Below are 13,498 nucleotides of genomic sequence, written 5' to 3' on the forward strand. Positions count from 1 at the left end.
TATAAGCCGCACTGGGCTATAAGCCACAAGGTTCAACGCTTAGGAAAAAACTAGCGGCTTATAGTCCGGAAAATACGGTATATGAAAAAAAAATCTAAATGCTCTCTGGTATTGTTCAGGGGGCCGTAGTTTGGGGACCACTGCTCTAAACTATCCTGGAAAACATTTTTCTTCAATACAATCACGAGAATAATTTGGTTTAAATTGCTGTTAAAAGATATTCTGCCATTGGGTTTATTTTGAAAATGTACATATTTACCACCCATAATATGACCTCTATCCAGACCAGGACAAAACTTTATTTAAAAACAACTTGCAGAAAGCAAAAGGCAGAGTTAAAATATTCCATTTTTACACCAAAAACTCAGAACAAAAGCCTGTAAAACAGGAAACGCTGACACAGAACATTGGTTGTGATTCATTTGATGCACATGATTCATGTGTAGAGGTCAAAATCAATCCTTTTCGAGTTGTAGAACTGAGATCCCCCCTGATCCACCCTCCTGCAGTAGACGCCGCTGCTGAAATAGCCTTCATCCACCCAACCCTGCAGAAACAGACAGTAAGGAGATTAAAGCCCACCAGGTCAGACTGGGGTTAAATGGAGGACGAGTTAGCAACTTTATAATCTAGTAAACGTAATGTGATTTAGTGATAACTCTGCAAAAAGTAGAGAAAGAAAAACACCTTTTAAATCCTTAGTAACGCTGCACTTCTGTTTATGATCACAGAGATGAAGATTGTTTACACTTAAAAATGCAATCTGGTTAGATTACAGCAATTTCTACCATTTAAATTTGAAATAATCACAATATTTTACTTCTAGGGTTTAAATTTAATTGCATCAATATACGACTAAAATGATTTATCATAATAATCGTGATTAATCGATTACTGGAACAATTGTCAACTAATTTACTTATCGATTAATCGTTAATTGGAGCTTACAGACTCAACAAAAACCCATCTGCTCAAAGTACAACACAGTCAGAATATTAATTAAGCCAAAACTTATATATATATATATATATATATATATATATATAAATTGCATTTGTTTTCTCCTATTAACCATCTTTTGCTATCAATTTGCAGTTTCATGTTTTTTAGTTGCAGATGCATTATTTGCTACAAAAGATCAAGTGTAAACTAAAGGAGTGCTGTTATTGCATTTTAAACAATTAAATGTTTACTTTCTTATTAAAAAACACAATTAATTTATTTATTTGCATCTTTTAATGCATTTCAAATATTGCATAAAAATCCACAGAATGTGTCCATTTTTTTATCTGATTAATCGATTAATCATCAGAATAATCAAAGATTAAAACAATCCCTCTACATTACCTGCATCTGTTCGCTGGTGAAGGGCCCGTAGATTTCAGACTTCTCCTCGTTCTCCCATTTGTATTCCCACATGACTTCGTCACTCACTAAAACAACAGAAACAAATGAATCAAACCAAGCATATATCAGTTAAAAATAAACATTTAAAAAATCTGACATAATAACCTCTTTTGTCTTCCTCGTCTTTGTTTTCGGACTTTTCTCCAACCTTCTCATCAAACTTGTCCCCAAACATGTCGAGCTCGTCCTCTTCCTCCTCGCCGCCGCTTCGTTTCTGCTCGACTGCCGGCCGCTTGCTGGTCATGCTCTTCATCATGTACGCCAGTTTTTCATACGTCTGCTGGTAAATTTCAAACATCCCGGATCCGACCAGTCTGTCCGCCAACGCTGTGAGCCTGTCGAGCTTCTCCGTGTCCCGGTTAGGCTCGTCTGTGGGATCTTTGTCTTCCCTCAGCTTCGCCTTCTTTCGTCCGCTGAGGCCTCCCAACCTCCGGAGGGCGGTAGCGACCGTTTCTCCGGGTTGCAACAACTCAACCACGGCTTCGGTGAGCTGCTGCTGTGTTAAGGATGCCAGCGGATCCTCTGCCGGCTCGGGCTCCTCTTCCTCCTCTTCTTCCTGGTCGGCCTGCTGCTCTTCTCTCTGTTTTTCTTCCTCAGCCTCATCCTCGTCGCCAGCTCTGCGTTTCCGTTTGGCTGCAAGGCCTTTCTTCTTTTTCTTGAAAGGCTGCTCTTTTATTCTCACCTGCAAGAAAAGCCTTTTAGTACTCCTTACAAATTGCTTCACTGGAAAAACACCAAATTTTACCAAGTATTGTTTGTCTAGTTTCTACTGCAAATATCTTAGTGTACTGGAAATAAGACAAAACTAACTTACAAGTAACTTTTCAGCAACACATAGGAGCTTGTATTAAGTCAATAATTCCTTAATGTACAATGAAAAAGTACTAGTTCTGCTGGCAGATTATTTCACTTATGTCACTATCAGCGTACGCTACACCGTTACCTAGCAACACCAGCCAAGGCCAGGCCGTCACCTAGCAACCAAATTCTAGTTCCACTGGCAGATTACTTCACTTACTCAATTAAAAATACTTTAATCAGTCCCAAAAGGAAATTAAACAAGACGTTTTCCAATGTTTTAGGTCAGGGGTGTCCAAAGTGGGTCCTGAGGGTCGGCATCCTGCATGTTTTAGTTCTCTCCCTCGTTTTACACACCTGCACCAAATGATGGCTCATTAGAGGCCTAAGGAGAACATTGACTTGCTGAGGAGGTTGTTGCTACCACTAGGGAGAAAACTAAAACATGCAGGATGCCGGGCCTCCAGGGCCGACTTTGGACACCCCTGTTTTAGGTGAAATACTCTGCCAGTGAAACTACATTTTCATCAATATTCATGAATCATTTACTTAAACAAGCTCCTATATCCTGGTGAAAATTGACTTATAAGTTAGTTTTTTCTTATTTCCACTGTACTAAGATATTTGCACTAGAAACTAAACAATACTTGGTTAGATTTTGTAATTTTGCAATGTTGTAAAGAGCAAATAAAGCAAACATAATGTTCTTTTATATCTAAATACCCAGTCTATGTTGTCAAGCCAGTTGTCTCTAATTTGCGTTTCTTTTTTGATGAAATAGTTTCCCTCGGAGTCAAAGTGTCCTTCTTGCATCTCTTCCTCCAGGTTAAAAGGAGTAATGGAAACTCCTTCGTCGTAGTCAATTGTTGCTCCTTCTTGGCCTAAAAAACAAAATTTCCATTGACAAATCAAACAAATTCCAACTATTTATTTTTAAGTTAAAGCATAACCTTGCTATTAATAAACTAAAATAATTTAATTAATTTAAGTTTATTTGATAGGGACAGACACAAATCAACATAGACAATCTGAACAGAACAGCAGCCCCATGTCTGCATCTTAGTGTTTACAGCAGAAGCTAACTCACAGCATCTGTCTCTGGATGAATTTTATAAACAGTGCATCTAAAATCCAGTAGAAAGTGAAATAATAATCATTGAAAATAGAAGAATGAAGCATACAGTGTTTTGCAAAGTTGCAAAAATGACATTATGTGATTTTATATGATCAAGACAAAGCAGTGGATAATAGTGAAAGGGATGAACATGATACCTGGTTTTCATTTGGCATATTTTCCGCTAATAGGCTAACAATAACAGCTAATTTTTGGCTTAGTTAATGTTGCTAACTTTGAAAACGTTTAGCGTACTTAGCTTCCCCCAAATTAATGTTTCTGGGCAAATTGTAAGGCACTAATTTACTTGGCTGTTTTGATGTATAAAATAAAATATAAATGAATGAAGTTGAAGACAAGAAGTTACTAGTCAACACAACAAATCAATAGCGGTTAGCTGAAGGGATGCTGTTATCTCCCTATGTGCCTTGGTCAGCTTTTTTTTGTTGTCAGCTTCCGCGCTTTAGCATTAGCTCTAATAAATCCAATGATGGTTTAGCGCTTTAGCATTACCAGAAGTAATGTTTATGATTAGTGCTTTGGTTAACGCAAACAACGTTTTAGTTAGCAATAGCAGTGGGTGATGTGGACTTAAACTTTTTTGCAATATATTTTATTCATAAAAAAGTATGGGCTCCTCTGGGAGATTATTTCACTTATAACAAGACATTTTCCCTTGCTACAAGTGAAATAATCTGTCAGTGGAACTAGAACTGAGTTGCTAGGTAACGGCTAGGTTTGGCTGAGGTTGCTAGGTTACGGCGGCAGTGGAACTAGAACTTTTTCACCAATATTAAGAAATTATTTGCCTAAAACGAGCTCCTGTCTTGCTGAAAATTTACTTGTAAGTTAGTTTTGTCTTATTTCTAGTGTGCCAAGAACTAGAAACTAGACCAAAAATACTTTGTAAGATTTTGTGTTTTTACACAAAATCCAAACTCTATTTAAGAATGATGTTTAAAAGCAATTACTTGCACTAGATTTTATTTAGGGGTAGCAAAGTTGAGGGGGATTAATATAAACGCTTTATAAACACATAAAACAGTTTCATTCATAAGAAATTTGGTTTTCTTTCCACTCTGACATGATGCTCCATCACATAAAATCCCAATATAACACACTTACATTAGTAAACAATTTGTGCAAATTCAAGTGGCTGAAAATAATTTTGTAAAAGTTTATTTTAAAATATTCAACAGCACCTACCTTCCACATCATCAGTGTCGAGAATATTGTATTTGCTGCTCTCTGCGCCGTCGCCGTCGTCTTCTTCATCGCTGTCCAGGGAGTGTTTACCTTTAAATCTGGAGCCTGGTCCACTGACAGCCTCAAAGTTCTGCTTCACCACAGGGAGAAAAGCACAAAAACAACTGTTTTATGGAAGAAAAACATCCAGGTCAGCTTATTTATGAAGCACATTAAAAACCTGCCAAAGAATCGTGAAGCTAAAATAAGAGTTCTTCATTTTTCAGATGATCAGAACAGAGCGGTTTTTAACTCGTCTTTTCCACTGCGGTAACCAAGCAGGAGTATCATATTTCTTGTGCTCAGTCAAGTGAAACAATTTAAAATTCCTTTCCATCGTGTAAAATGTAACACGAACAGCTTCATTAGGCTGTAAGCGGTTTGGCTTCTAGTCAGACAGACATTCAAGTTCTGCTAACTGAAAGCTAAGTTTAGACATGCCCGTAAATAGAGGCAGCCACACATGAGATTTACAGCTACAGAGAAATCTGATATAAATTCACTGTGGTGTATAGTATTGTGCAAAAGTTATAAAGCTCTCAAATTTATTTTTAATTTGATTTTACGAAGGCAACAGCTCTCTAGACGGTTTTTGACAATTTTCCTTTTAAATTATTTTCTGTTCAGTTCTACCTGACATTAAGAGCATGGTGGAAATGTATCCCTTGCTATATATTTATACATGTATTAAAGAACATTGATCCAATCACTGAACCTTGAGGTACTCCGAATAAGCAAGTCAGGTGCGTGAGGAAGATTTATTAATAAGAATAAAGTGGAATCTGATCAAACAGACACACAACCATTTTCTGAGGCTACAGAAATAATCATTATTGACCTTTTGAAGCCTGACTAAAATAAAGAATAAATGCTTCCCCAAATGATTAGCCAGAATTTCATTTTACTTCTCATATTACCAAATACAATCATTTTTCACATTATCTGACATCACCATAGTAATTGTCATTGTAAAGCACGCACTTTTAGTGAAACATGCAAGAATTTGATAAATAAATTTATTTTCAACATGTTTAGGATTATTTAACCAATCTGACAAGTTTTTATTATTAATATAGCTCGTAATCTGCTTCAAATAAAAACAACTTATCCTGCTTTATGAAGCAGAGTGTTAGGAAACAGTAAACTGGATACCGCCAGAATAACGCTCTAATCTCTAATAGTCATATAAAAGAAGCACCTTTTTACTCAGGCCGTCATCTTCCAGGTCGAGCTCCCCGTTTCCGTCCTCAAATGTGACTTTTCTTTTCGACATGGCGCTACAGAAGGATATAAAGAGACTCCTTTACTACCGCAGCGCAGCTTAAAGGTGAGTTAAATCATCAGTGGATTTATAAATTAAGCATGCAGCTTGATGGTACAACGTTAGCAACATTAGCAACATTAGCTCAAAATAAAAACATCACAGCGCATGGAGAGCATGTGAAGCGTAAATCAAACACTTTTTAGAGATTAAAAGCCGCCAAGTGCTTAAATATTAGATAAACACCAAGTTTAAAACGTATGTTTAGGAATTGCACCTGATGAATTAATAAATGTGTAAAGAATGGTAAGAACCTGATGAAAATAGTTCGTTTTCGTTTCCTCGTCCTTGCACTTTGACATTGCTGAACAAAACAGACCTGACGCACTATCGCCCCCTTCTGGAAAGGAATGCAAATAACTGCTAATTTAATATGACATGATACTTAAAACACAACTGTGAAGCTCCCAGCAAATAAAATGCAGATCAACATTTTTTAAAGAAACCTGTAAACTTTTAAATAATCTTAACTTCAAAAAGTCAAAGACTAACATTTGAAGAAACATGGACTGGATGATTGCATCTTGAAAGTTGATTTTTGCAAACCCTAATGTGACATTTGTGAAAACTTTTACTTATTTAGAAAAAACAAACAAACAAACAAACAAAAAACACCATGTCTGTAGTAATTTTAGTACCATGTTTGGGTTTGATCAATATTCATCAATTCTGGTGAAGACCGGACTGAATTATTATGTACTTAATGCAGTCTTTTTTAAACAAAGTTTTTATTTTATTCATTTTATAATAACTGAAGAAGACAAGAAATGGGTAGTATTTATTTGTTTATTTACTTTGACAATTTATTCAAATTGTAACTAAAAAAGGTGTTAGTTAGTTAGTTAGTTAGTTAGTTAGTTAGTTAGTTAGTTAGTTAGTTAGTTAGTTAGTTAGTTAGTTAGTTAGTTATCACTTTTGGTACCATACTTGGTTATTCTAGACAGAAAGTAAAAATTTAAATAAATTAAAATGATCAAATTTATTTAATTACTATTAATTATTTCTAACATTGTGGTTACTAATATTTATTATTATTAATATTAATAATAAGTACTATTATTAGTAACTCATTATTGTTATTATAATTATTATTATTTCTATATTTATCTACCAAATCCTTGTAACTTCTTGATGCCAAAGGACTTTTGTTCTTTTTTGGCCATTTTTTCTTACTTCCCTAAATAAAAAAATCCTATGTAATATTTACTGACATCTGTTTTAATAACTTGTTTGATAATTAAACATCCATAATTTAATGCTCAAGTTTTTTCCCCCCCTACATATCATCACTGACATTTTCTTAATTATTCAGCTTTTTAAAAGACAAAACCCATTTTATGATGTGAGCTAATTTTCCTTACTGCATTTGAAAAATAAAATTTTTAAGATGAGTGGGTTAAGAAAAGTTTTTACCCACTTATTGAAAAAAAAATCTGTCATAAATATGCAAAAATATTCAAAATATGTAGATAAGTGGTAGAAAGCAACATGCACTGAAACATTTTTATTTTAAAGGACAGTTACGGTGATTCAGCCCTGAAGTCTTAACACATCATGGAGAGCCATAACAAAAATAGCCACGTTTCCCAGAGGTCAGTGAATGTCTCTCTGCTTGCTTTCAGCATAAATACATATTAACGCATCTCTGTGCAACTCCCCAAAGAATCAACCACCTACATGAATCATAAATAAACTCAAAGGAGGAAGTGAGAGAGAAAACTAACAGCGGTTGGCGTCTCACTTCTAGGTGACGCTTCTCGTCACAAGTTGCATTTTTAAATAATTTTTTTAGTTTCTTGGTTCAGCCGCGTCCAACCCCATCAGCTCAAAGCAGACTATAATGTGTCGGGGTATTGTTACCAGGAAGTGGGTCGGGTTATTTATATTTCAACGCCGTCCCCTCGTCCTCGTGAGAGAACCAGTGTTAGTAACCTGAAACTAAATATTCAAGCGTTGTCTGGGTCTGCTTGAGTCAGCCAGCTGGGAAACAACTGGTTTCGACTTTATCAAGCGATAGGATGGAAAAGAACGAGAGAAAAATATTAATTAATTGATTGCAAAGAGGCTGAGAGAGCGAGTTGACCCTGCGGGAGATTCAGCCCCGTCTGAGGTAAGTGTGAGTCACTGTTTATCATTTTCTCTCTGTAGTCACCAAACGAAGGAAAACTGGATTAACCTAAGATTACTTCTATTCTTCTTCCCTCTTTTAAACTTTTGTGGAAACTAGGGAGCAAATACGAGGATTATTTTAGCTATCGGTTAATTTTTATATTATCAGTCTTGACGATTAATCAATTAATCGGATAAAAAAATTGGCGCAATTTTTTTTTTACTTAATTAGAAATACAAAAATAATAATAATAATAAAATTGTTTTTAAAATAAGAAAATATAAATTTTTATTGCCTGTAGCATTCCTTTAGTGAACGCTTGATAATTTAAAGCAAAGGTTGCATCTGCAGTAAAAAACTTTTTCCTGTCATTGATATAATTTTACTGTAATTATATGACGTCCATTTTTAAAATCTAAATCAAGTTCATTGTTTTGTTATCTAAATTAAGGATGAATTCATTTTAATTACTTTGCCCTTATGATAATTGTGTCCATGTTTGCATTAATTGTAATTTGTACAGTTAAATAATTTTAACCTTAAAATCTTTAGTCACCAAAAGAAGGAAACGGATTACGTTAAGATTATTTCTATCTTTCCAATTTTTTTAAGTAGTGTTATTTTAGTTATCCGTTAATCAATCACCAATTGTGAAACCACTAATCAGAGGAAGGTAGAGTAACCAAAAATTGTACGAGTAAAAACATATTTGGTAAAAAGTACTCATGTACTGAGTAACTGATCAAATTATCAATCATTTAATATTTATAAATTATATCAAAACATAAAGGTAAATGGAAATGTTGGTATTTTAAGGACCAAAATTGCAATAATTTATATAACTAATAATAATAATAATAATAAAAAATTAGGGAAAATAAAAATAAAAATAAAATCAGTTTCTTTCAATAAGAAACTTATGAAGCTTTAATAAAAACTGCAGGTGTCTGTCTGTGTCTGGGGAATTTTTAGTTAAAACAAATCCAGAAATTTAACTCATATAAGAGTAGAGATACTGCATAATAAAAGTAAGTAAAAGTAGAAAGTACAGTTCAGTAAAAATACTCCAAAAAGTTTTTTTTTTTTTTCAAAAAAGTTGCTTGAGTAAATGTAATTGAATAAATGTAACTAGTTATTACTCAACTCTAGAAGTAGATAAATCAGATTAACTTGTTGCTTTTAACGAGGCTTAACGGCGTTGTATTGCAGGAATTTAAAAATCTGCTCTTAAAACTGTGAACGTTTGATTTTTCAGCAGTTCAGTGATTTCTAAATGTATTTTGTGTTTTAGGAGTCAGAATGAAGCTCCATGAAAAGATTCTGACCCATTTCCTGTCATGCACATCTCCAGTGGATAAGGAGGGATATCTCTACAAAAAGGTTCAGGAAAGCAATCAAACACAAACCTCGGATCACATTTTGATTATCTGAAAAAAGATTTAATTTCCATATTTGTTTTACTGATTTAACAGAAGGAGAGAAATGCCACTTACTACAGGCGGTGGTTTGTGCTGAAAGCCAACCTGCTGTTCTACCAGGAGCGTCCGGCTGACCGTCACCTTCTGGGCGTCATCGTGTTGGAGGGCTGCACGGTCCAGATGTTGGACTCTGACGGGTTTTTCCCCTTCGCCCTGCAGTTTGGGTCCGGACTCAAAACCTACAGGTTTGCCGCCGGAGACGCTCAGACTCAGGGGCGCTGGGTTAAAGCGCTCTTCCTGGCCAGCCACTGTTACCTCTCCAATCTGGTGAGAGACCTGGGGAGGCAGTATGAAGGTGTGTCTGCAGATATATTGTGTTCTTTATTATCATTTTTTGGATTATACACTGCAAAAACACAAAATCTTACTAAACATTTTGGTCTAGTTTCTAGTGTGAATATCTTAGTACACTTGAAATAAGACAAAGCTAACTTACAACTAACTTCAGCAATACAGGATGTTGTTTTGTGCTGGAGCTCCCTTGGGTTGCTAGGTAACAGATGTAACTCTGCTGGGGTTGCTAGGTAACAGGCAGTGCCTGCTGATTTGTGATGTTACATTCTGGAGGTTTTTGAAACAGACAATTTCCCAGACACCAAAAAACATCAACTTATTGCCAAAAACACATCTGGTTGCTTTTGTAAATACTTGGTCTGTTTATAGAAGAAGTAAAAACCCAAATGGAAGTACAAAAACATGCAACATGTACATTTTACGTAACATGTTATTTCAGTTCCTATATCTTGCTGAAAAGTTATGGTAACACTTTATTTGAAGGGGGTTGAATAAGACGGTCATGACACTGTCATAAACATGACATAACACCTGTCATGAACATGAATAAGCCTTCATGAATATTTATGACTGTGTCATAAAGCGTCATTCGGTAAATTATGACACTTTTAATACAAAGTTGACATTATTCAAAATGTCTTTGTTATGACAACTTGACATTAACCAAGAAATCATTACTGTTTAAACTTTACCTTTAATTTTTAAAGTGCAATCAATAACACTTTTATAACAAATTTATATCAGTAATGATTTCTTGGTTAATGTCAAGTTGTCATAACAAAGACATTTTGAATAATGTCAACTTTGTATTAAAAGTGTCATAATTTACCGAATGACGCTTTATGACAACAGTCATAAATATTCATGAAGACTTATTCATGTTCATGACAGGTGTTATGTCATGTTTATGACAGTGTCATGTCAGCCTTATCCTCCCCCATTCAAATAAAATGTTACCAAAGTTATTTTTAAGCTACTTTTGTTTTATTTCAAGTGTAGTAAGATATTTGTACTAGAAACTAGACAAAAATACTTTGTAAAATTTTGTGTTTTTGCAGTGTAGATGTAAAAATATTTTAATTCCTGTTTTAACGTATTTCCCTCCTTCAGCCAGTTGTTAGTCAATACCTGCAAGTTTTCCATTTAAAATGTTAGGAGTCAGTTCCAGTACACATTATGTTAATTACTGTCTGACCTGCAGAATAATAATTCCAAAAATAAAATAATCAGAACAAGTCAGTTAAAATGTCTTGAAAAGCAACACACCATGCTCTGATGAGAAAAAAATAATTAACATACAAGAAATCATTTATATCAATATACACATGATTATTAAGCCATCTGAAGATTTGGGACACAAGGAAATAAGAAAATAAAATAATTAATTGCTGTGACATAATAAAAGAAAAAAAGTTGGAATATAGACTAAAATTAATGATATTCCAGCTATTATTAATCAAAACCAACCCTAAACAGGTGAGGTTTTAGCCTTGGTTTGAAGGAACTCAGTGTTCCGGCTGTTTTGCAGTTTTCTTTTCAAATTAATGGAGCATAAAAACTAAATGCTGCTTCTCCATGTTTGGTTCTGATTCTGCAAAGTAGACCAAAACCATAAGACCTGAGAGGTCTGGAGTTTTTCTAGATCTGGTCAGATAATCCTGGAAATGTTCCTCAAGTGATAGAAGGCCGACTTTGTAACCGTCTTTACATGACTCTGAAGGTTCGGTCTGAATCCATCACTACACCCAGATTGACTGCCTGGTCTCTAAAAACTGAAGGTGTCTGCTGAGTCTCGATGGTTCCTCTTTAGATCCAAATATAAAAACTTCAGTTTAGGTTTTATTCAACTGAAGATCAAAAGCTGTCACTCGCTTTGCTACATGTTGTCTGATCTTGAAGGAAAGAAAAATTCACATTTTGTACTTTCGTTTTGGCCTCAGTTGTTTCTAAAAACTGTTCAGTTTTAGGAAATAAATTAATGTTTTTTGGTTTCTGGAAAATTAGTTATCTAAAAACCTCCAAATCATGAAGTCACACTTCGCCATTACCTAGCAACTCATGCGGAGCTCCAGCACATTTGGTCAACTGGTTTTACCCCTGTATGCACTGCACAATGGCTGCTGGAAAAGATAAGTGTTTTGTTGTTCTACCACCCAGAAACCACTTCCTACATTCTTGTTGGTTGTGCCAGAGGCTCCACTTCTGCTTTTCAAAGATGTACAGTTGTATTATTGCGCATTTGTTTGCAGCCATTTTCGTGTGCGAGTTTAAACATTGATTTGGAGGCGTGGCCAGCAGCAACTTATTTGGATTTAAAGTGACAAGTTGCCCTAAAACAGCTCAAGATAGGCATGATTTTATGCAAGAAAAGGTAATAATTATGTTTCGTAGAGGTCATAGAGCTACCCTAACTTGTTCAAGGAAGCATAATAAGTCACCTTTAAAATTAGTTTCTTGATCTGAAACTGATCTGAGAAGTTGTGCTGCTATTTCCAAACACGACTAATAATGTACACTAATGAAACTCTTGCTACGGATATTTAAAACACATATACCAACAACTTTTAACTTGTTTCTTCTTGTTCCTGAAGAAGCTAAACAGCAGCAGGACCCAACCAACTCCTGCTCCTCTTTGAAATCCCTCAGTCCGCCCACCAACAGCCTCCTGGTTCCAGCACTGTTCCCACTTTCACTCGTCAGGGAGGGGAGGAGCTTCAGCGCCAGCGACGCTCTACCGCCACCATCAATGCCTTCTAAAATGGCCGCCAAAAAGTCGCCCAAAAAGTGGCCGAGGAGAAACGCTCACGTGACGCCACTGAACGGACCGGCGCCGCCGTACGGCGAATGGCCTCTGGTGGGGTCCGACCCGCTCGTGGAGTTCAGTAAACTCCATGATTTTTATGGGCAGGAGGTTAAAAAAGCAAGAGAGGAGTGGCTGAGGAGTCGACAAACAGAAAAGGAGCAACGTGAGAAAGATCTAATCGATCTGGGCTGAAGGAAAGACGCTGAAAGGGAACTGAGATGAAGTTATTCAGACAGGAACTGGAACATTGTGAGTCGTTCTGCTCTGACTTTCACAGAGTTTGAGGCTCAGATACTCGTTTGAAATGTTTTATTTGTTTATAACAAAGTGATATTTTCCTGATCTGACTTAAAGAAAAAACAGAAACGTATTAAAAAAAAGTTCTGATTCCCATCCGAGTGAATGTGAATCCCTGCTCTTTTCAAGTCATCTTAAAGATATTAAAAAATGTTTCCCAAGGTCGTCAAAGGTCAACCAGATGGTCCACATTCACAAAATGAACCAAAAACAAAAAGATCAGTCAACTGTGCTACATTTTTGTTTGTCCCATTATAATCTCCAGAGGCCAAATCAAAGTTTATTTATAAAACACATATAAAGCAACCTCATCTGAGCAAAGCACTTCATGATAATTACATCGTAGACAGATAAATGATCAACAAAAATGATCTGAAAAACAAAAAATATACCAAAAAATACCAGTAAAATACCAAGAAATTAATAATACAAATAGAAACATTTCAGTTGCAGAAATTTCCCAAAAACTCAAATAAAAAAGTCATAATTTTTTTTGTCCTTTTGTTTATTTTTGTAGCTGTTTTCAGGTCACCAGACATCAACCTGCTCCCCTTTCTCACATTAACAAAATCAAACTAAACTGGTTTAAACTAGTTGTGCTAGATTTGACCAGCACAGTTAATAGACAACA

The 13,498-nt window shown here is 35.4% G+C and overlaps 2 protein-coding genes across 4 annotated transcripts; one reads left to right on the forward strand and one right to left on the reverse strand.

Moving 5' to 3' along the window:
* Positions 1-271: 271 nt before the first annotated feature.
* Positions 272-6,231, reverse strand: cd2bp2 (CD2 (cytoplasmic tail) binding protein 2). Of its 2 annotated transcripts, none has more exons than XM_007562190.2 (7): positions 6,140-6,231; positions 5,763-5,841; positions 4,526-4,655; positions 2,929-3,086; positions 1,513-2,089; positions 1,348-1,433; positions 272-547 (listed from the first exon to the last, which is right to left on the reverse strand). In XM_007562190.2, exons 2-7 carry the CDS (start codon positions 5,835-5,837, stop codon positions 437-439), a joined length of 1,137 nt encoding a protein of 378 aa, XP_007562252.1. In that variant the 5' UTR covers positions 5,838-5,841; positions 6,140-6,231; the 3' UTR covers positions 272-436. The 2 variants fall into 2 exon arrangements, with proteins under 2 accessions (XP_007562252.1, XP_007562251.1); XM_007562189.2 differs by having other exon boundaries at positions 4,526-4,658.
* On the forward strand, positions 5,807-13,266 carry pheta2 (PH domain containing endocytic trafficking adaptor 2). 2 transcript variants are annotated; one of them, XM_007562185.1, is made up of 4 exons: positions 5,807-5,891; positions 9,287-9,375; positions 9,468-9,768; positions 12,359-13,266. In XM_007562185.1, exons 2-4 carry the CDS (start codon positions 9,295-9,297, stop codon positions 12,760-12,762), a joined length of 786 nt encoding a protein of 261 aa, XP_007562247.1. In that variant the 5' UTR covers positions 5,807-5,891; positions 9,287-9,294; the 3' UTR covers positions 12,763-13,266. The 2 variants fall into 2 exon arrangements, with proteins under 2 accessions (XP_007562247.1, XP_007562248.1); XM_007562186.2 differs by lacking the exon at positions 5,807-5,891 and adding an exon at positions 7,336-7,995.
* The last annotated feature ends 232 nt before the right edge of the window (positions 13,267-13,498 follow it).

The sequence above is a fragment of the Poecilia formosa genome, unplaced genomic scaffold, assembly GCF_000485575.1.
Source record: "Poecilia formosa unplaced genomic scaffold, Poecilia_formosa-5.1.2 Scaffold134, whole genome shotgun sequence".
Lineage (NCBI taxonomy): Eukaryota > Metazoa > Chordata > Actinopteri > Cyprinodontiformes > Poeciliidae > Poecilia > Poecilia formosa.